The sequence below is a fragment of the Oxyura jamaicensis genome, chromosome 19 (genome assembly GCF_011077185.1).
Source record: "Oxyura jamaicensis isolate SHBP4307 breed ruddy duck chromosome 19, BPBGC_Ojam_1.0, whole genome shotgun sequence".
Lineage (NCBI taxonomy): Eukaryota > Metazoa > Chordata > Aves > Anseriformes > Anatidae > Oxyura > Oxyura jamaicensis.
The window spans coordinates 6,883,867-6,905,236 of NC_048911.1; the positions used below are offsets into that span (position 1 = coordinate 6,883,867).

Sequence of the window (21,370 nt, forward strand, 5' to 3'; positions counted from 1 at the left end):
AAGTATAGTAGAGAGGTAGGATGTTAGAGAAGCACAGAATGGTCCTTGAGTATATATTTTTATCTGGGAGAAGAGTATGTGTAGACAGTTTGGAAGATGTGGTGTTTTTCTGTAGAATATCAACTTTCCTGGATAAGCCTCGTTTTTCTTTAGTTCATATTATTTTTAAGTAAGTTGTCAGTCATCTACTTATTTTCTTTTGAGTTTGAGGTTCTCATGTCATGGCAGTTCAAGATTTATTTCTGAAAACCCTAGCTGTTGATCCTAATGCTTACTAACAACTGTAGGCCTATTGACCAAAATAGCACTGCAGCAGTATTAGGGTTTTACTTGATGAGATCTTTTGTTAAATGGTCGCTGTTCTGTCAGGCTTCTTGGAGTGAACTTTCTTGGAAGAAATGTGTGTGTTCAGTAAGTTGCTCATCTCCTTCCCTTGCCAGAAACGTTTCAGGACAAAAGGCTGAGCTGTCTGGGAGTCACCTTTATTGCTGCAGTTTGTTTATTCGTCTGTGAATTGTCATAAAGTTCTAGGGCTTGGGAACTTAGATGGAAAATTGAGTTTCAAACATATCTGGGAGAATTGTCACTGAACTGACAAGAATATAGTTTTCAGTTGCAAAGTAGTCTCTTGATAGTAAATAGCTGCTGTTTTACAGTGAAAGATTACATCTCATTATAGAGTATATTTTATGCTGTGAACTACTTTTAAATTGTACATTTGCTTCTCATTCTGGACCTAGTAAAATTAAGTTTTAGTATTTTCTCTGTGTTTACATTGTTAACAGTACTCACTTGCATGCTGCAAACTACATTGTTTTCTTTAATACTGAATTTCAAATAAATTCTTTCCTGAAGTTCATAAAAAGCCATTGCAAGAAGTGGAAATAGCAGCAATTACCCATGGTGCTCTCCAGGGATTAGCATACTTGCATTCTCACAATATGATCCATAGGTAAGTGGTTGTACTTTTGCTGTCTCATGCACTTAGAGATAATTTACCTTGTTGATTGTATCCTCTTCATCCCGAATTTAATATTCGTAAGCAGATATTTTCTTTGCACAGTGGCCATATGCTCCCAAACTAGTAATATATAATAAAAAAATCCTAGCAAGCTATGTATCTCTGTATGCAATGTCTCTGGCGTTCATAATTTCTGCACACGGGCAGAATTTGCTAAGCTTTGCAGTGCTTGGTATGGTGCTGATTGTTCCCTGAAGCAGTGAATAACAAAGGTAGACTGAGCTCACTGAGCTCGAGTACTGTGTTCAGTTTTGGGCCCCTCGCTACAAGAAGGACATGGAGGTGCTTGAGCGAGTCCAGAGAAGGGCTACGAAGCTGGTGAGGGGCCTGGAGAACAAGGCTTACGAGGAGCGGCTGAGGGAGCTGGGATTGTTCAGCCTGGAGAAAAGGAGGCTCAGGGGTGACCTTATCGCTCTCTACAGGTACCTCAAGGGAGGCTGTAGCGAGGTGGGGGTTGGTCTGTTCTCCCACGTGCCTGATGACAGGACGAGGGGGAATGGACTAAAGTTGCGCCAGGGGAGTTTTAGGTTGGATGTTAGGAAGAACTTCTTTACCAAAAGGGTTGTTAGACATTGGAACGGGCTGCCCAGGGAAGTGGTGGAGTCACCATCCCTGGAGGTCTTTAAAAGACGTTTAGATGTAGAGCTTAGGGATATGGTTTAGTGGGGACTGTTAGTGTTAGGTCAGAGGCTGGACTTGATGATCTTGAGGTCTCTTCCAACCTAGAAATTCTGTGATTCTGTGAAACAGCTTGCAGCAGCTTCAGTAGAGACATTGTTGGGAAGAGGAGAATGCTAATATTAAATAAATAAATAAATAAATAAAAATGCTATATATGAATTCATGCATTGAGAAATACACAGCAAGGATAGGATGCAAATGGCTCTTTTATTTAAAGTACCAGCTATGTTTTAGAAGGACGAGTGATTAGAATAATTGCACTGTTAGGACTTTCTGAAAAACATTTATAAATGTTGGTTAAGAAATTATTGCTGAACAGTGTATGAAGCTTATCTAGGTGTGCCATTAGAAGTAGCTGAAATTTTAAGTTGATTTTTAAAATGAGCTAGATTCAAAGATCAAGGGTAACGTTAAGCTATTAGCCCAAAGATTAAAGGTTTGGTCTTTGGAGGAAATGTGGGTATTTTGCAGATTGAACATGTGAATACCTGTCGTTTCCTATAGAAGATTTTCTTTTTTGGAGAGGAATAATACTGACATTTGTATTCTATAACCAGAGATATCAAGGCAGGAAACATCCTGCTGACAGAGCCAGGACAGGTGAAACTTGCTGACTTTGGATCTGCTTCCATAGCATCTCCTGCCAACTCATTTGTGGGGACGCCATATTGGTAAGCCAAGTGTTTTAAGCATTTCTGGCTATGTGAAGTGAAAGGATCATTTACTGGGTACTTAATGCATTTGGACTTCACTGGAGCTAGCTTTGTAATCCTCTAGTTGTGGTAGTGATAAAACGTGCTTTGCAAGAGAGATTAAATCGTAATTAGGTTCTGACTCCAAGAAATTGTGACTCCTTGTACTTGCAGTTCACAAAAAAAGTAATAAAAACATTTTGTTGCTCTATTTACCCTGACTTCAAGTGGTGGGGGTGGGATTTAATAATCTGTAGTATATTTTAATCCCTCCCCCCAGTGGCTTTAACAATTCGTATGTTCTTACTGCATCTGGCTGTTGAAATAACTCAAGTGTTTTTTCTTTCATAGGAAAGGCCAGGTTCATTGAACAAAACCCTTTGCAGATCCCTTGTATGCTTTTGATCTCTTACACCGAATCTGTGGTGTTTACACAACTGCATGCTATAATTATTTCACCAGAGTTGGCCAGCCAGCTGAACTATTGGAAATGTGGGAGGGCGAGATGGTGGCGATACTCATAAATGGAGAGCTGGGCAAAGCACAAGAAAATACTGTGCAGCCTCCTTAGGGGCTTGTACTAATGTGGGCGCCCAGCTGAGTGGCATTCTAAGGTCCATCCACATGCAAACTGATCCTTGTTTCCAGTACCCCATGTTCATGCCTGGTATCTTGGGGAATTGTGTGGTCGTGGTAGCTGAAATCAGTGAAACACCGGTGATGGTAATGTGTTCTGTTGTACAGAATTTTATGAGCACTGATTTGCTATTTTAGGATGGCCCCAGAAGTGATTTTAGCCATGGATGAAGGGCAGTATGATGGCAAAGTAGATGTGTGGTCTCTTGGAATTACCTGTATTGAGTTAGGTAAGTTATTTTCTTTGCAAAAATTATAAAATAGAACTGTTTACTACATAGAACTTTTCAGCTGAATTACAGTGCTGAAGGCATATGTTTGCATCCTTGCCCTGGTTTTCTCAGGGGCTTGAATTTTAGAGAAAAGAACTAATTGTGCTCTACAGAATTGAAGACCAAGTCTTTGACTTGATGTTAATTGAGCTGGTGTTTTCAGGACCCAAAGAAAGAGTTACATAAACAAAGCAAATAGCTGAGCTGTATCACTAAAGGTGTTCGCATTCTGTGAGAGAGGCAATTAACTTTTGAACTGAAAAACAGTCTACTTGCTGAACAGGTTTATAAATGAACCATTGAAAATACCAGTGGTAAAATATATTTAGTGGTATAAATTGATGTTGTTTGCTTGGAACTTTAGGATATATGAATGAGTCCTGCAATGATGGGAAGTTTGGGATAAGTGAACAGTTTCAAAGCTCTATTCAGTGTATGTTGTCATTTGTGAATAGATTTGGCTAGAAAATCTCTTTTACCAAAAGGAAAAAAAAAAAAAATGGAATAAAATCCAATTTGAAGTGTTAACCTATAAATCAAAACCAGAAGAAATATGCTACTGCCATTTGAACAGGCTTCCTAAAGCTGAACATCAATTGAAAAGGACTACGTTAGTATGGCATTCTATTTAAATGTACTGCGTGATATTTTCTAGGAACAAAAATACACTCATGGAAGCACAACACAGCACCACTTAGATGTTAGTCAGGACCCAGCTCTTCAGGAGCACGTAGCTGTAAGTTCCAGGGATGGTGAGGTTTATTCCTGCTCGTTGTACCTGAGGCTGTCCTGCCATCCTTGTCAGATCTCATCGCTCGTGCTCCAAAGCGACCACGCAGGAGGAGCAGCCTGGTGGGGCAGCAGGAGTTCTCAGGAAAACGCTAATCCATGTGAACTGCACAGTTTAGCTAAAAATGCTGTCTGGCATTCCAAACTGTCAACTTCATTTTCTTCCAGGACGCAAAATAGATTCTTTCTTCAGAGCAGAGATTTTTTTGTTGCCAATATAAAGCAAGTTCAAGGGGTGTGACTGCCGTGACAGAATCCTGCTCTGAGTGGACCGAGGAGATTTGGCTGGCTGCAGTGCTCCAGGAATGCAGTTAGCTCATGGCCACCACACCCCCGGGTGCCTTACTGCACGCTGCATTTTTGCAATACGAAGCGTTAGGCTTTGTGTATGGCTTCTGACTTGGTGGGAGGTGAGGCCAGGTCAAGACGGTAGGGTATTATAGGCTGGATTGGTGTGGTTATCTCATGTGTGTTGGTTTGAACAAGCATGGGAAGAAGGCAGGAAAATGAGACATCTCACAGTCTTCTCAAAATGTTGCTTAGCCTTAGAAATGGCCCTCACTGAGGTCTCAGTTTCACTGTTTCCTGAAGATTTGTACTTTATCCAGGTAAGTTAAGAGGAAAAAAGATAGGGAGAACAGCCAGTTAAAATAGTTTAATGGATCATCAGTCTGATCTTGAGTAGAGACAACTCGTTATCTGACAGCTTAGAGCAGGTAAATTGCTGCATGAGGCTTAACTCCTCAATTTACCAGTTGTCAGGAATTCGTAGGGCTTAGTCTGTTCTCCGACAGCAACAAATAGCTGTGATGTCTGATACGTAGGTTACTGCTACTATTTGAATTAAAGAGCAGAATAAAAAAGTATTTTTTCTCCTTTTTTCCCAGGAAGGAAAGCTTTCTGTTGCATTTTCACTGGTGCGGGAATGTCCTCATGGCCTGACCAGCTTCTCTGGAATGTTTATAGCGAGGCTGAGCTTTATAGGTTTACCCTATAAACATTCTGATGAAGCTTCAGTTTTGTTGTTACAGTGAGATCATCTCCTTCCTCATTAAGTTTTCATGCTGTGTCAGTCTATAGGAGTAACACAAGCTTGAAAGAGAGAAGAGCCAAAGAGAACGCAACTCTCAAAATAGTATGAAGAGTTAGCCTGTTACTGACTTCCTGCCCGGGTGCTTAGTCAGTTCAGTGTGATTCGATGGCTGTTGTAACCAGCTTTTTCTACATCATTGCCATGATGTCCTGATAAAATTGAAAATTTATTAGCTTTTTAGCAACTCTAGTGTTGCGCTGTTTTGTTTTCAAACTAAACAAACAAACAAAAGCAGAAGGGTGACACCAAACCAAGGATGTTAGTGGCTAAACACTGAGTATAGATCTTACTGTTAACTTACTCCTATTTTAGTACATTTAAATGAGTCAGAGAACTCAACCATGATAAACCACATAATTTAGAAACTGGAGAGGACGAGGCATTTGATCTTCAAAGTGCTTTCATCTTCTGCAGTGGAGAAACTGATGGTATAGGACATATGCCAACATATCTGTCTGATTGCAGGGTAGGGTTGGTTTGGGGTTCCGCGTGCAGGCAACAGTGATTCTGCTGATGTGGTTTTCTTGTTCAAGGGATGTAAACTAAAAAATATAAAAGAGCAAAAAAAAACTGAGACTATCTCCCTATATAAAAATTATTTTCTTTTGTGTGTAGCGGAAAGGAAGCCTCCTTTGTTTAATATGAACGCAATGAGTGCCTTATATCACATAGCGCAGAATGAATCCCCTACACTACAGTCTAATGAATGGTGAGTATTACTGAGGGAGGAATGTTGTAGGGAATTGCTGTAAATGGAGTGCTTTGTCATGCTGAGTTCTTGAAATGGCTGGATTCCTGTTGGGAAGATGTGAGCTGGAAGGTTCTTATTAGGTTCGCTGTACACTATACACAAAATTGACCAATTACTAAATACACATTTTAGGGTCTAGAATGTAGTAGAAACAGGACGAGCTGCTGGAAGAATGCAAGATCCTGTAATAAATACAATACATGGGTCAGTAAACTTTTGAAGCTCAGAGGCTAGCCAAAAATGTGCGGTTTAGTGTTTTTCATTCTTTTTTCTTTTTTAAATCACAAACCACACTGTCAATTCCTAAACCTTGTTTTCTTGAAGTATGGCTCTGGAAGATGAAGACACTGCTCATATGTGGCAAGTGTCTGTTGCATAAACTCCCGAAGAATAAATCACAGTAGCAACATTTTGTGCCTGCCAGCCTCAAATGACTGTCCTTCTTGAAACAGTAAACTGATTTCAAAAGTTAAAAACTTCCTAGTTATGTTTTTCTGAGCTGTAGTCTTAGGCCCCTAGCATAATACATTGTACCTTATTTTTAGATTTTTTTTTTCTACTTCAGAGATTTTCTGGTTAGGCTATTTCACACCCTGGTGCTTGACAAAACATTCAACTCATTTTCTGCATTTTTCTGACCAAAAGATGCAAGAACTTAATTTACTGAAAAATTGCGGTAGCAAAACCTCACGTTACGTGATGGGGGGGCGGGGTGGGATGGCAAAAGGGGAAAAAAAAAACAACTGTACAACTGATGTACCACCGTTCTTAATGTTTAATCGTGCTCTTCTGAAAACTTGTGTTCAGGGGGAAAAAGGTGACATAGGGAATTTTAGCTGATGGGGGAAGAGGTGGTGTTACTAAACAAATCGTGGCCTTAAGCCTTGCTTGTGACAGATTGCACAACGGGGTGGAAGTCGGGTCTGAAGGCATTTCAGGAATGGTGTGTTGATACAGTCTGAGGATGGAACACACCTGCACACGGGGGCAGAGCAGGGCAGAAGCTCTGCTGAGGCCTTGACAAGTTAGATGCTCACATGTAAATAAGTGGGTGACGGCTTTTATACAGAGCTTCATTGCTCTTGAATTGCCCCATGTTTGTGTTCTTGAGCTGAAATGTTCTCTGGAAGCTGAGGTTACAGGAATCTGCCCACCTGTAGCTGAGCTTTGGCTTTGTTAGGGGTGTCAGAGGCTGTGGTACGAGGTGCTGGGTCTGTTTGGTTTCTCCCACCTCTTCCTACTAGCAGCACCCAAATGCGAATGTCTTGATGCCGTAATGAGCTTTCAAAATTAACTGGGTAGTTAATTCAGATGGATTTTTTTTCCCCTTTCCTTGCCACAGGTCTGATTATTTTCGAAACTTCGTAGATTCTTGCCTCCAGAAGATTCCTCAAGACAGGCCCACATCAGAGGAGCTTCTGAAGGTTGGCTTGCTTGTCCTTTATGTTTACCACGTTGTAGTAGATCGGGGCTGTGCCCCGTGATGTTCTTCTGTCTCACCTACAGTACTAGGTTACAGTTAACGATGCTCTGCCCGTTAGCCTTAATGTCTTTGAGCTAAGGGTCTGGGGAGTGTAATCAGCTGGCATTCCTAGCTGTACTGACCCTTTGCAGCATGGTGGGCAGCTCCCCAGGTGATTCTCCATGCCAGCCTTGTTCTCATGATGAGAACACGCAAGTGACACTGGCTGACCATCAACGTGTCGAGGGTTTCGGTTGCTTAAGCTCAGTTTATCCTTCCAGTGATTATAATTAATCCTGACAGAGCTGCCTTGCATTAGTTAACACATGCCTTTCTTTACTTCCCTCTTTATTCTATGCTATATATACCCCTAAAGGCTTTTTATCCTCTCCCATCACCTATGTGCTTTACACGTAGAACTGAAATCTGCCGTTCTAACGGTATCTCTGGGGGAAAGGGCGTAGAGAAAGGCAGGTTTTCTTCCCCATACTTTACCTGGACATGAATACGCCTCCACCATCTGCAGGTTATCCCCTGCTTTATTTCTTAGGGTTTGGGTTTTTTGTTTGATTTTGTTTTTCCTTCATTTTTCCTCCGGGATGCTGCAGATCCTGGATACTAATGTGGTAGATGGTTGCAAAAAGCTGACGTGTTCCCTGAGCGAACACAACTCGCACAGAACTTAGGTGTTACAGCTGCTTTATTATAACTGTGACTTGGATGGATTTCCTCTGTGGCATTCAGAATTTTGCTAGCTTGTCATTCTCTTTGCAGTGCTCGTGACGTTATTTTGGGGGATTTTCTATCCCTGCCATGTTTCTGCTAAACAGCCATTTTTCCCAACTATTGCATTAAGTGAAAATGGATGCTATTTATGAAGGTTTTATCATCACCTTCTTGCATGTTTTTACTTAGCTGGTTCTGAGGACTTTTGCCTCTTTAAAAATGGTGCATTCAGAAAGTAAAATGCAATTACCCAGTAAAGGTTTTGGTGTGGGTGTGTAGTCCTGCCATTTCAGAATTCTGCAGATTGGTTTTATTTTGAGCAATGCACTGCAATTAAAGAGAACATTGATGGAAATTAAACGTTTGTGAATGTATTCCTTCCATATCTATAGTCTGAAACAGCTGCATGCCACTTTAGAGGGACAGGTAGGGAATGTGACATGTTGGAAATGGCAATACAGCCCTCCAAAGGAACAAAATGAAACTAGTGGTGATGTTAATAATGACTCATGCTTGCACAGCACATTTCATCTGGAGGGAGACTGGAAAAACTGCTTCTGACATACATAGGGAAGGCTTGTGTTACCTATTAGCAAAATGTGCTCTGCAGTGAAATGCAGTGAATATCTCTCAAAAAGAAAAAAAAAGCGTAACATGGCTTTCAGGACTGAGCGTGCAGTTCACAGCCTATTTTATGACTGAGCTATATGCTTGAATATTTGATTCTCAAGCTTTATTAAACTAGGAAATTGGTTTTATAGTAAGAGTTAGCTGATACTTAACATTTGGTTAGCGATGTTAACCAATGTAAGACTTTTAGCATTTGTATGTTATTTGCTGCTCTTCCCCCACTGGGACACAGCTAGATAATGTCTCCAAATACCCAACACCCAAAGAAGTCTAATTTTAAACTGAGCCTGTTTTCGTAGCACATGCAATACCACTTCTGTTTTTTTTTTCCCCCGTTTTGTTTCACATCGTTATTTTTTGGTGGTTGTCTCCCATCAGAAAACAATCATCCAGAAATCTGTCTGGATCATGAAATCTAAATATAGTGGCAATGTGAGATGCCAAGATACTCTCCTCCTGTGCAGAAAAGAGGTCTAACAAAACCAACAAGATTTCCTAACTGTTGTATCCTCAAAGCATGTGCACTGGAGGCATGAGAGGTCCCTCACCTATTTGTGTGTTCTGCAGCACATGTTTGTTCTTCGGGAGCGGCCTGAAACAGTGTTAATAGACTTGATTCAGAGAACAAAGGATGCAGTGAGAGAACTGGACAACCTGCAGTATCGTAAAATGAAGAAGCTCCTCTTCCAGGAGGCACACAATGGCCCTGCAGTTGAAACACAGGAGGAGGAGGAGGTGAGAGAAATTTTGGATGTCATCACTGAACCAGAGAACGATGATGTCATTTAAATAACCGTAACTCAGATTTTGCTAAAATGAATGGAGGCTGTTTACACACCTGGCTATAAACTCTGTCTTTCTGTCTGTACTTGGAATAAAGCCTACCTCAAGGCACATACAAGGACAAACAAGGTAGATGGCTAGTACTGGCAAGAAGCTGTGCTATTTGTCCATGCCTGAACAGTTAATTTCTAGATATGCAAATCTTACCTTCTTTTACCCATTTATAAAGCCTTATGAGGACTTATTCAGCAACTGTAGTTAGTTCCTATTTTGACCGTGTGTACTAGGCTCTTGGTAGTCTTCTGGATACACCCTGAGAATGTTCTTCTGAGTCTTAAGACAGAGAAATTTGTACTTGATTTAAAAAAAAAAAGGCACACGAAATCATTTGTCGTCTTCTGGGTTGCATTCTGCAGTCACCACATGGAAATTCAGACTCTGAATTGCAGAGTCCAGTTCTCTCATCTACAGAAAGGGTCTGTGCAAGGTGCGGGGTCCCAGCTGAACGCTTACTTAAATGATGCTGGTGTCAGAACAGTTTCTGGTGACACGCTGGTGCTGATTCAAGACAGAGTTCAGCTTGTTAACAGGCTCGCTGTTGAAAAGAATCTGACATCAGCCAGTTAATCTTGACAAGGTTGCTTCTTTCTCTCCCCAGCATCCCACAAGAGAAATGTTTCACGACAGTGCCTGGAGGGTGGGAACTGCCATGACATGGCAGGTAGATACCTATATAAAGGAATGGAATGAACATATAATTTGGTAATGTCCATAGGTAGAGCTGGAATGGATTTGAGTTTTCTTGTTTTGTTTTTCTAATAATTCCTTTCTCCTAGGAACAAGATCATGGTGTCGGCAGGACAGGAACAGTGAATAGTGTCGGAAGTAACCAGTCCATTCCTAGTATGTCTATCAGTGCCAGTAGCCAAAGCAGTAGTGTTAACAGTCTTCCAGATGCCTCAGATGATAAGAGCGAGCTGGATATGATGGAAGGGGACCACACGGTGATGTCAAATAGCTCTGTCATTCATTTAAAGCCGGTAAGCATTGAATTTTTGGCTGGGTAACTTTGAAAATATAAAATGGGAGTGGGTTTGTATTGATACAATGATAAAATGTCATTGAGTGCTTCCGACTATAAATCATTATTGGCAATTTGTAATGTTGTGTCCCAAATACATTAATCTGCATTGGAAACTTGGGAGGGTAGCTGTAAAAATCATTTGTTAATTCAGTAACAATTATTTTAGTAATAGAATTGTTTCAAAATTGTTTGCTTGATCATGAGGACATGGAATGGCAGGTTGTGAAACCATTCATTTAGTGACTGCCCTTACCTTGCAGAGCACTGCTTCATGGCACAAAAGGACGTGAGAGTTCCCCTATTTTTCTTCCTAATTAGTGAATTCTTAAATTTAAGACCCCCACTAATGACTGAGGTCTGTTCCTAATGCCCCCAACTTCCCATCACTTCATTTGAATATTTGGTTAATGAGCAAAGAGGCACAGAAAAAGAAATGCAGCGCTGTGGCCATGGCAAGCTGTGAAATCCCTTTGAGTGCCTTACCCCTCTGCATGATGAGGGATAACTGCGGAGTGGCGCTCTGAGCCATGCTGCTCTTGCTACGGAGGGGTTATCATACATTTGTCAAACCAGTAACATTTCCCTAGCTAATGATAGGTGTGGTTAGAATGTTTTGTTCTTTGCCCAGATATGCAACAAAGACACAGGTATTTCCTCAGGGAGTTAATTAGTATATCATATCTAACTACTAATCGCTCTGTGATGAATGACAAACTCAAAATAAGAATGTGGAATACACCATGACAAATTTTAAATTTTGCTTTGAGGTATTTCTGTAGTGGGTGTAATGAAAATCATCCTCTGTCTTTCAGGGTTACAAAGATGTTGTTTTTGTCTCTCTGACTTGATACAATCTACTTTATAGCTTTTATGCTTTGTTGAAGTAAACTATTTAACTCAGTTTTCAGTTTTCCATTTATTTTTCTCATTTACAGCAGTAATTAGTAATTTTCCTCCTAGTAATAAAATTGCACAATGAAATTTCCAAATTAAACATCCTAGATCACAGCTCCCATTGCAATATATTCCTTTGTCCAACCTATTGGCAGGAGGATCCTTAGAGCCGATGAACGTAAAGCGGGTTTACTTTCTTCTCTTTTAAATGTGTTTTGTATCAAACCAAAATAAAAATATTTGGTAACGGTGATTCTTTTTATTCTCTCCTGTTAATATTTGCTGATAAGGAGGAAGAAAACTACAGAGAGGAATCAGATCCTCGAACAAGGGCATCAGAACCCCAGTCTCCTCCCCAAGTATCTCGCCACAAGTCTCATTATCGCAATCGAGAGCACTTTGCTACTATACGCACAGCATCGCTGGTACGTTAAGCTTTTTATTTTGATGAAGTTGTAGAGGAAGGGATGCCTTTGAACACGGCACTGTTAAACTACTTAGAGCTTTTAGGATTTCGTGAGAATATGAGCTATCTTCATTGACCGAGATATTATCACTGAAGTAGCTTAATGCGAGTTAATAAAAGCTTAAATGAGACACCTGGACAAACATAATTTGTGTATATTAGATATTTATAAAACCAATAAGCTTAGTAGAATGCAAGAAACAGCTTATAATAATAAGCTGGCTTTTATTTTCATATGTATACTAAGTACATTTGTGTATGCAAGTACCTATGCACACTCATATTACAGTGGGCTAAAGAGACATTATTTAGCACCAGCTTTATAACAATTGTACAGTTTTTCTGCTGGATCCCATGTGAGCTTATCATCTACAGCAGAATTCACTTTTTAATCTGCCCCACTGCCATGAGGAGGTGTGCTTTTCTTTACAACAAAATTACATTTCTTTACTGAATAGTTTTCCTTTGTGGTCTGAAGACTGCTGAAAAGCAGATGAAGAAGCATTAACTTACTTTGCCCCAATGTGGTTATCTTCCTAGGTGACAAGGCAAATGCAGGAACATGAACAAGACTCTGAACTCCGAGAGCAGATGTCTGGCTATAAACGTATGAGACGGCAACACCAGAAACAACTGATGGCATTAGAGAATAAACTGAAGGCAGAGATGGACGAGCATCGCCTCAGGTTGGACAAAGATCTTGAAACACAGCGTAACAATTTTGCTGCAGAAATGGAAAAGCTAATTAAAAAGCACCAAGCAGCCATGGAGAAGGAGGTAGGAGATTACAGTTGAACAGACTAGTCTGTATTTGTTAATTACATTGAATTGTCCACTTCCCCTCACTGATGAACAGATGACATTGTAGTCTCTTACATGTCTGTTTTCAGGAGCCAAGCAAATTGCTAATTAGAAAAAGGCTAATACAGCACCTCCTTACACTAAGGGGTTTATGTAACTAGAGGAAAGGTATGTCCTTCATCACAGTGCATTATACTAAATGTTAGTATGCTGACCCCAGAAAAACTACTGTAAGGGTTTTCCTTTCTTTTGCCTTGTATATGCTGTCAATAACTGACTGCCATCGAGTGTTACGGAGGCAGATGAGCCTGCAGAGTGCCAGCTGTGCTTAAAGGCTCGCTGTCTAGTTGCTTGTGGATATGGGGGTTTTTATGCTTTTAAATAATTTATAATGAAGTGGTGCCACCTACAGAGATTATTATTGATTTTTTGTTCATCTTAGATCTCTTGGTGGAGGGCTATGGATATAGCTGGTCGTAAAGTGTTGACTTTGTTAGGAAAGAATAGCTGAACGATAGGGTTGAGAAAATGAAGCACTGAAAAAGGACTCCTGCTGGTGCATTGTTGGGGTGAGGGGGGAATAAGAAGAGGTTGAGGGCAAACCCCTCAGGCTTGTGCTTTTTCAGAGTCATGGTGAGTATTGTGGTTGTTGTACCATGAGTTCCAGGTCTTGGGGCTAAAATGGAACGTGAAGTATAATTGATTAGGCCTCAGAAACTGACCTGCTTCTGGATTTGCTGTAGGCTAAAGTGATGGCCAACGAAGAAAAAAAGTTTCAACAGCACATTCAGGCCCAACAGAAAAAAGAATTGAACAGTTTCCTGGAGTCCCAGAAGAGAGAATACAAACTCCGTAAGGAGCAGCTGAAAGAGGTAACCCGTCTGCAATGAGGAATGTGAACCAATAGTACAGTGTATGACACAGTGTGAGAGTGGTGAATGGTCAGAAATGAGTGCCACTGTGAGCAAGAAATCTTTTGCTGGACTGCAGCAAGTTCTGCATTTCCTGAACAGAGTCCTGTACGTACTGTATTTGTCTCATGTCTTTGACCTTAGAGTAAGAGGGTTGAAAAAACAAAGTTTAAGGAAAGTTATGAGCGTTTTTCTTATACCTTGTTGCTGCAGATACTGAACGTGCACTGCAGCAGTTAGTGAAGTTTCTCATCACTTAAATGATATTTCTGCAGCATGAAGAAAACAGCAGTAAAGGTGACCTGTACATTTTTTTAAGGCAAATACCTGTGAAAACACTTAATTTTAATGGCGAAAGCAGTCTAATAGTTCAGTAATCGCTGTATTGTAGTAAAAACCATGACCTTTGTGAAATGCAGAGAAACTGGAGAATCAAACTTCCTGATTCTTTTTATGGGGTGGCTGAAAGTGTAAGCACTATAAATAATTTTTTTGAAAGAACCATTTAGAGCTCAACCATCAACTTGTGTGATGCAGCCTTGGAACTTTCCCCAAAGGAGAATATTCCCAAACATAGACATTTCCTGGGAGAAAAAGGCCAAAGAGCAGTAGAGCCGTGAAAGATGTAACAAAAACTATAGTAGCATGGGCTTTTTATAATAACATGGAATCTTTTCCTGGGCAGGCAGTAGATCACAGTGTAGCAAAAAATACTGATATACAGAGGAATTCTGTCTCATACTTAAGGTGAAATGTATCACAAGTCTAGTTACTGCATGGGCACCTCTAGCATGCAGTTCAAGTAAGCAGATTCTTTTGTGACAGATGCCTCAAGCAGTGTATTTATTACAAATGTGGAAACTGTGGCCTTATGTTTCACCTGTGCACTTCTTCTTATTGTTTTTGTAAGTTATGGAATCTTGGTGAGTGGTCCCACAGTGATGAGTTCCTTATAAAATGTGTGTGTGTTCTGATCAAGGAAGACACAAGAATTTTGTGATGTGCTTTGTGCGGCCGGAGGTTTGTGTGAGCAGTGTTTGTAAATGAGATAGGGTGACAATGCTTTTCTTCTCATCTCACTCCTTTGGGACCATGTAGAAATGTGTCAGGCATCAGGCACTATGGCAGGACCTCCAAGTGCCTGTATTTTCCGTGGCAAACCATCCTTTTTATGTTTTGAGCTAATATATATGTCTGGGAACTGTGGACATGAACCAGCATTTTGACTCATTAAAAGGGCCAATGCAAAAACAAAAGGCAGCTGTGAATTGTCTCCTGGTGTTCCCTTGGATATGCGATATGATGTGTTTTGCAGAGGCTTAAATCATACTGAACAGGAGAAAACCATGTGGAATGGCTTTGTCTGCAGCATGGTTTATTGGGCAGGTCCACCCAGCTGTTCAAGGCCGAAGAGCTACTATTCCACAATTAATTACCTTACTCTTATCAGGAGCTGAATGAAAACCAGAGCACTCCAAAGAAGGAGAAGCAGGAGTGGCTCTCCAAGCAGAAGGAAAACATCCAGCATTTCCAGGCAGAGGAAGAAGCCAACTTACTGAGGCGTCAGAGACAGTACTTGGAGCTGGAGTGTCGCCGTTTTAAGAGACGGATGCTCCTCGGCCGCCATAATCTGGAGCAGGACCTGGTTCGGGAGGTAAGGGAATAGGCAGAGATGGGGCTCTGGAACCATCTGTGTGAAATGTATCTTACCTGCAATCCAGCTCCAATCTCACCAAAGTGTTACTTACCAATCTGAACTATTTTAGTAAAATAATGGTTTAATATTTTTTGCAATCATTAAGAGCCAAATGTTCAGATTAGTCTCTTATTTTGAGAGAATTGTTAGGTCCAGAAAGTCAGCAGATGCAACAATTACAGTCCTTTCCAAAAAGTGCTTACTGTGAATCCTGTTTTGCATCTAGAACGGGAAGAAGAAAAGTGAAATGAGGAAGGAAAAATTACCGGTAGCATACGTCTGATAAGATGTAGAAACTCTGCTTTGTCCTCAAATGTCTTGGAAGGAGAGAAATGCCCTTGTGAACAGAGTGAAATGTCATGTTGTACTTTGAGATTTGCATTCTCAAAGAAGCTAATAATTCCCTTTGTCGTCCTGTTAGGAGTTAAACAAAAGGCAGACCCAGAAGGACCTGGAGCACGCCATGCTGCTGCGTCAGCACGAGTCCATGCAGGAGCTGGAGTTCCGCCATCTCAGCACCATCCAGAAGATGCGCTGTGAGCTGATCCGACTCCAGCACCAGACCGAGCTCACCAACCAGCTGGAGTACAACAAGCGCCGGGAGCGGGAGCTGAGGCGTAAGCACGTCATGGAGGTCCGGCAGCAGCCCAAGAGCCTGAAGGTACGACGTGGTGTTAGGGCTGCTGGGTGTGCGCTGCGGGAATGGGCTGGTGGTGGTGGCGGTGCAGAAGTGGTACATTGCAGCTCGGTTCTCATTTGCAGTGTATGTGAGCCCAGGGTATTTTGAAGCTTGTTAATTTGAAGAGGTGTCTAATTTGACAGTGAATATCTCGTTATAAAAGTACCTTGTTTGTCAAGTTGTGTGACCACGCCAGGTGTCTACGAGCACCATATGTACGAACCATAGCAATGGTGACCAGGGTCGCAGTGCGTTGTAGGCAGGCTGTACCAGCACTGTTCCCTCATTTTGTTTGAAAAGCTGTTATTCTCAGCTAAGTGTCTTCCTTTTTGTGGTAGTTTAAAATCTATTTAATCTTTTCAGTGCCATTTCCCCCCCTCCTTCTTCCTACGCTGTGTTCTGATCCTCTTCTCCTCACATACACAAGAAGAGAATCTACTTTTCTGTAATGAAGCTGTGTCATTAAAAAAAAAAAGTGAAATGCACTATCAGTCTTGGCTTGCACACCTTGCTGATGTTTTTATATTGAAGCTGGTATGTTTGCAAGTGTGGGGAAGAAAAAAAGCTACCAGCCAACTGCAGTGTCCTCAGGAAGCTCCTAGCACTGACCTTTGCCAAGATGTGCTCTCATGGGTTTCTTGTAACTGCCGTGGCTGACCAGAACTGTAGGGCCTCTGTAACTGAGGCTCTTGTTTTCCTTGCAAACCCTCACTTCATCCAAAGAAGTCCAGTGGTTTATTCTGAAGTGTCTAAGGATGGAGTGTAAGGCTTCCACATAGCTGCCTGGTACATTTCCTTTGAGGAGGCAGACTGCTCTCCACCCAGTGTTCAGCAGTGCCAGTAACAAAACGAGTGATGGCATACCAAACATGAGATCTTCGTTGTTCTAGGTCTTCCTGCTTTGCGATATTTCACATCTGACTTAGTTTGCACCAACTGCAAGTCATCTCCTTGCAGAGAAGAAAACAATACAGCTTGAAATGAGAACTTCAGCAAGAAAAATAATGTTATTTATCAATATTAGAATCATATTTAATAGTGAAAACCTAGCTTGTGAGTACAGGGGACCATCTGATCACTGTTGAGAATCTCCAAGGATATAAAGTATAAATAGCTGATGACTTCACAGGGAAGCTGCGCCGCACTCTGAGCTGAATAAAACTGAAGCAGCTGCATTAGGTTGATCCTTCAGAGATTAGCATGAATGAGTTCCGCCTCCCCAAGGTGATGCGGCGCAAACACGAGTGGGCAGCACGTCCCTTTGCGCTCCTTGCTGGCAGTGGGGACAGCAGAATCGGAGGGCTGTAGAGGCTTAGCTGCCCTCTCACCTCTGCAGACCACCCAGCCCCGTCCCCTCTGCGGTGAGGACCGGGCTGGAGCGTTTTGGCAGCGGGCACGGCTAGCTTGCACTGTGCCTTGCATGGCTGTTCTGCGATTAGTGAAGGATTTCAGGCTTGAGCTGTCAATCCAGCACCTTTGCATACACACAGCGCTAATAACGCAGCCTGCTGGACAATTGTTCGGTTTGTAGTACAATCCCCCATTTATTGAGGCTGTTTCCTAGAATTAACTCATTCTCTCGCTTCCAATGCAGGCGAGTATTCTTATTTGCCTAGATAATTTGACTGTTTGTTCAGTTTCTGTCTCCAGCCATGTTTTCCCTGGAGGGCACATCTCAGGCTTTCCCTTTGTTATTACGTGAAGGCTTTTGTCCCGAAAACAGTTTTTTAACGGTCAGTGTCTGTCGCTGCTGTTAGGGCCCCAGAAGGACTGGTAACTAGAATTCAGTAGAAACTGCTCTGTTATTATTTTGAGCGTTCTAATTGTGATGCAAATAGCCTCTTGCTGGTGTTTCACAATACTAGGTCAAAATGATCTTGTCAGAAGTCTGACTGGAAACCTTACCCCTCCCTTCTGTTTCCTGTTGTTGAAGGCCTCGGGTTGGAAGGCAGTAAACAGGCTGGTGTCCAAGTGAAACTTTGCAGAAAGTGAGGACAAAATAGATAGCTGATGGTCTGCTGGGACCGGGTCCTTGATGGGAACGTGTAACCTGCAGACATTTCTCTTAGGGGCAGGGAGACACCACCTTAGGGGTTTCCTGGTGGGAAACAGCGTACTGTGAATTTAGAATTGGTGAAAGTGATGTCTTCCTCCCTGTGATAGATTTGTTTGAATAAAACCCACCTCTGTCCTGTTATCTGCATCAGGTTGGCAAGGTGGAGTTGTTGGCTTATGCAACAAAACTTGTTGATGGCTAAATTGGGCTGGGTGCGTTGTCTGATCCCACTGGGTCTTTGTAGGTAGCTCCAAGTGCTGTGCTCATCGCCTGCCCTGCTGAGCCTGGAGCTGGTGCCAGGAGCAGTCAGTGGAGGAGCTGATGTGCGACGCGCACATATATCTGCACTGCTGGTTCAAGTCCCAGGGCTCTTCCAACTTATTCCAGGGACACAAATCCGCTCCTATGCTCTGTTTCTGCCCCAAGTGCATCAGGATGTGACCATGGTGGCTGACAGTGTGAATGGACCAGACTGTACTGACTGTGCTGGTGTGGTTTGTTCTGGTTTGTTTCGTTATTTGGTTTCGCGTGTTGTTGGTTTTTTTCCTACCATGGAGAACTTGACTGTCTGTCAGTTAACCGCCGTCACTCATCACTTCTGGATTTGTTCGGGTTTTGTTATAAGTATCCCAGCCAGTCCTCCTGTAGAAAGATTCCACAACACCTTCCTTTTCAGGGCCTCAAAACCAGGTGTTATCCCTTACAAGCTGCTCTGGAGGCAGGTAAGGGAGGTGAAAGAAAGAGAGAACTTATCCAAGGGCGTACAGCAAAGTCGGGCCCAGATACCTTTTCCAAGTTTGATGTCTCCCGGCCCTGAGTGCAATACCAAAGTTACATCTCTGCACCGTACTGAGATGCAGCAAGTGCAAAAGGAAAACTCGATCTCCAGTAAGCCTCTGTTGGGACTGGGGAATTGTTTTGTTTGCTAGACTGGCACCACACCAGTGTTGCTTGTGGTATACATCTCAAGTGTCTCACCTTTCCCAGCCATTTTTGCTTATCTTTATGAAAACCAGACTCTTAAAGTTAAGAGTTAAACATATCTTACCTTCATCAAACCCTCAACGGAAAAAGTGTTGCTCTTTTTCCCTGTCCCTTCCCATGCACCAGATCTGCTTCTTCTCATAACATGAAGTGCTGTTCATATATATATGTGCCATACAAGCACGGTCATGTGCAACTATGGCTTTTGGTGCTAATTAATATTAGTCCTGTCCCTCAAGAACTCTTCTTGAAAAGCAACACCCAGCACTGGATCCAGTCCAGTGACAAATGTGAGGCTCTTTGTGCGGAGACAGCTGTATTTAGGCTGGAGCTTTGTTATAAAAGTGTCTCTATTGTAATCGTTTTGCACAGTGGCAGTGTCAAAGCAGCTGCAGCAGTAGTCATTGCCTCTTGTATATTTTGCTTCCCTCCTTGCACTGTAGATGTTAATATACATTTGTGTATTCTTGAACTCATATCCTTAATGTAATCCTAAATATCCATTTGAATGGATATTTCTCCCATTTGAAACACGCTGTTGTTTTTTTTTTTCTTTTGTTTATGTCCCCTCCATCTTTCCAGTCAAAAGAACTACAGATAAAGAAGCAGTTTCAGGATACATGCAAGATCCAAACCAGACAGTACAAAGCACTGAGAAACCATCTGCTGGAGACCACGCCAAAGAGTGAACATAAAGCTGTCCTCAAACGGCTCAAGGAGGAGCAGACCCGGAAGCTGGCTATCCTGGCTGAGCAGTATGATCACAGCATTAATGAAATGCTCTCTACACAAGCTGTGAGTCGCCTCCGAGGGACCCAGGGTTCCTCAGCCAAAGAGGGATGTTTGCATTTTAACCGATCTGTATCCTGACAGCAGGCTATCTGCTTCCTTGCTACACATGCCATACCCTGCGCAGTCGTTCCTCTGTATTTAAAAAGCTGAATTCAAATACAGAGGAAAGAGGTGTTACTGCCATCAGACAGGTTGGAGCTGAAGCTGCTCTTGCAGAGATGCAAAGTGATGCATCCATGTGGCTAAAAGTCTGCTTTTGCATGAAGTCTGACAGCTTGAATGTCTCTGTTAGAGCATCATTAAATCATCTGCAACTTGCTGTCATAAGTCGTTCAGGTTTTGATTTGTCGGTGATACCAACCAAAGCATGTCCCACTGGTGGAAGGTGCTCGGTGAGTCATGGAGGAGTTCAAAGGTTTGTCTTTAAACCTGAAAAAAAAAAAAAGTGTTAAAAGTGTTGTGAAGGTTCTCTAAAGCCTTCCTAAGGAATGACCACCTGAGCAATTCTTTGAGTCTTTGCTACAACTGAACGTGCAGTTTTCTTTGCACTTCTTGCATATTGCATCCTGCTTATCACTCTGCACAGATTTGACACTGTGAGGCAGGGTAGCTGGCCTAATTTATGTATCAAAAGTGAAAAAGTTCAGTATTGTATTGCTTTTAGGTTTGTGTCATTTTATTCTTTTGCCCTAAGTCATGCACTGGCAGGGATATGAACTTAAGTCTCCTGCTCACAGAAAATTGGCTAATCCAGTTGAGCAGAGCAGGAGACCTTTTCTTTGCCTTTAGCAAAAAGGACAGCTGTGGATATTAGCACCCCCAGCAGTCTGCTCTCTGCAGCATGGATCGTGGTTCCTGAGGCGCCACTGCTCATCAGTGTCACTTGCATCAGCACTGTGGGCTCACGGTCACCAGTCTTTGTCACTATAGGTTCTCTGTTCAGTGAAACTAAGTACAATAGAGACCAATTGTATTGCTAAGAAAACAAAGTCCCATCCCATTCCCTCCCTCTCCCCGCAGTCCTCCCCGAGAGTGTCATGAGTGGTTACCCCATAGTGAAACATCTCTATTGTCTGCCTTTCCCAGCTGCGTTTGGATGAAGCACAGGAAGCAGAGTGCCAGGTTTTGAAGATGCAGCTGCAGCAAGAATTGGAGCTGCTGAATGCATATCAGAGTAAAATCAAGATGCAGGCAGAAGCCCAGCATGATCGGGAGCTGCGTGATCTTGAGCAGAGGGTATCCCTCCGTCGGGCCCTCCTTGAGCAGAAGGTAAAATGGGCATGCGAGCATCATTAGAGCACACTCCATATTTCAGATCTTAAATTGCACCGTACCTATCAGTACACAGAGAAATTGCTTTTACCTTGCTGTATGCAGTAACATAGATCATTTGGATATTCGCCTTTCTGGGATGATAGCTCAGTGACACGCAGGCTAAACTTTGCCAGCTCAGCCATCCTATGTAAGCAGC

At 42.2% G+C, this 21,370-nt stretch overlaps 1 protein-coding gene across 1 annotated transcript in view; it reads left to right on the forward strand.

Annotated features, from left to right (window-relative positions):
- Positions 1–21,370, forward strand: part of TAOK1 (TAO kinase 1) — a 69,846-nt gene that overhangs the window by 37,603 nt on the left and 10,873 nt on the right. The window contains exons 6-19 of the mRNA XM_035343366.1: positions 856–952; positions 2,260–2,373; positions 3,169–3,260; positions 5,800–5,893; positions 7,278–7,359; positions 9,321–9,488; positions 10,373–10,576; positions 11,805–11,939; positions 12,521–12,757; positions 13,525–13,653; positions 15,143–15,346; positions 15,810–16,049; positions 19,690–19,902; positions 20,986–21,168. Coding sequence (XP_035199257.1) covers positions 856–952; positions 2,260–2,373; positions 3,169–3,260; positions 5,800–5,893; positions 7,278–7,359; positions 9,321–9,488; positions 10,373–10,576; positions 11,805–11,939; positions 12,521–12,757; positions 13,525–13,653; positions 15,143–15,346; positions 15,810–16,049; positions 19,690–19,902; positions 20,986–21,168 — 2,192 coding nt within the window. The remainder of the gene's footprint in view (positions 1–855; positions 953–2,259; positions 2,374–3,168; positions 3,261–5,799; positions 5,894–7,277; positions 7,360–9,320; positions 9,489–10,372; positions 10,577–11,804; positions 11,940–12,520; positions 12,758–13,524; positions 13,654–15,142; positions 15,347–15,809; positions 16,050–19,689; positions 19,903–20,985; positions 21,169–21,370) is intronic.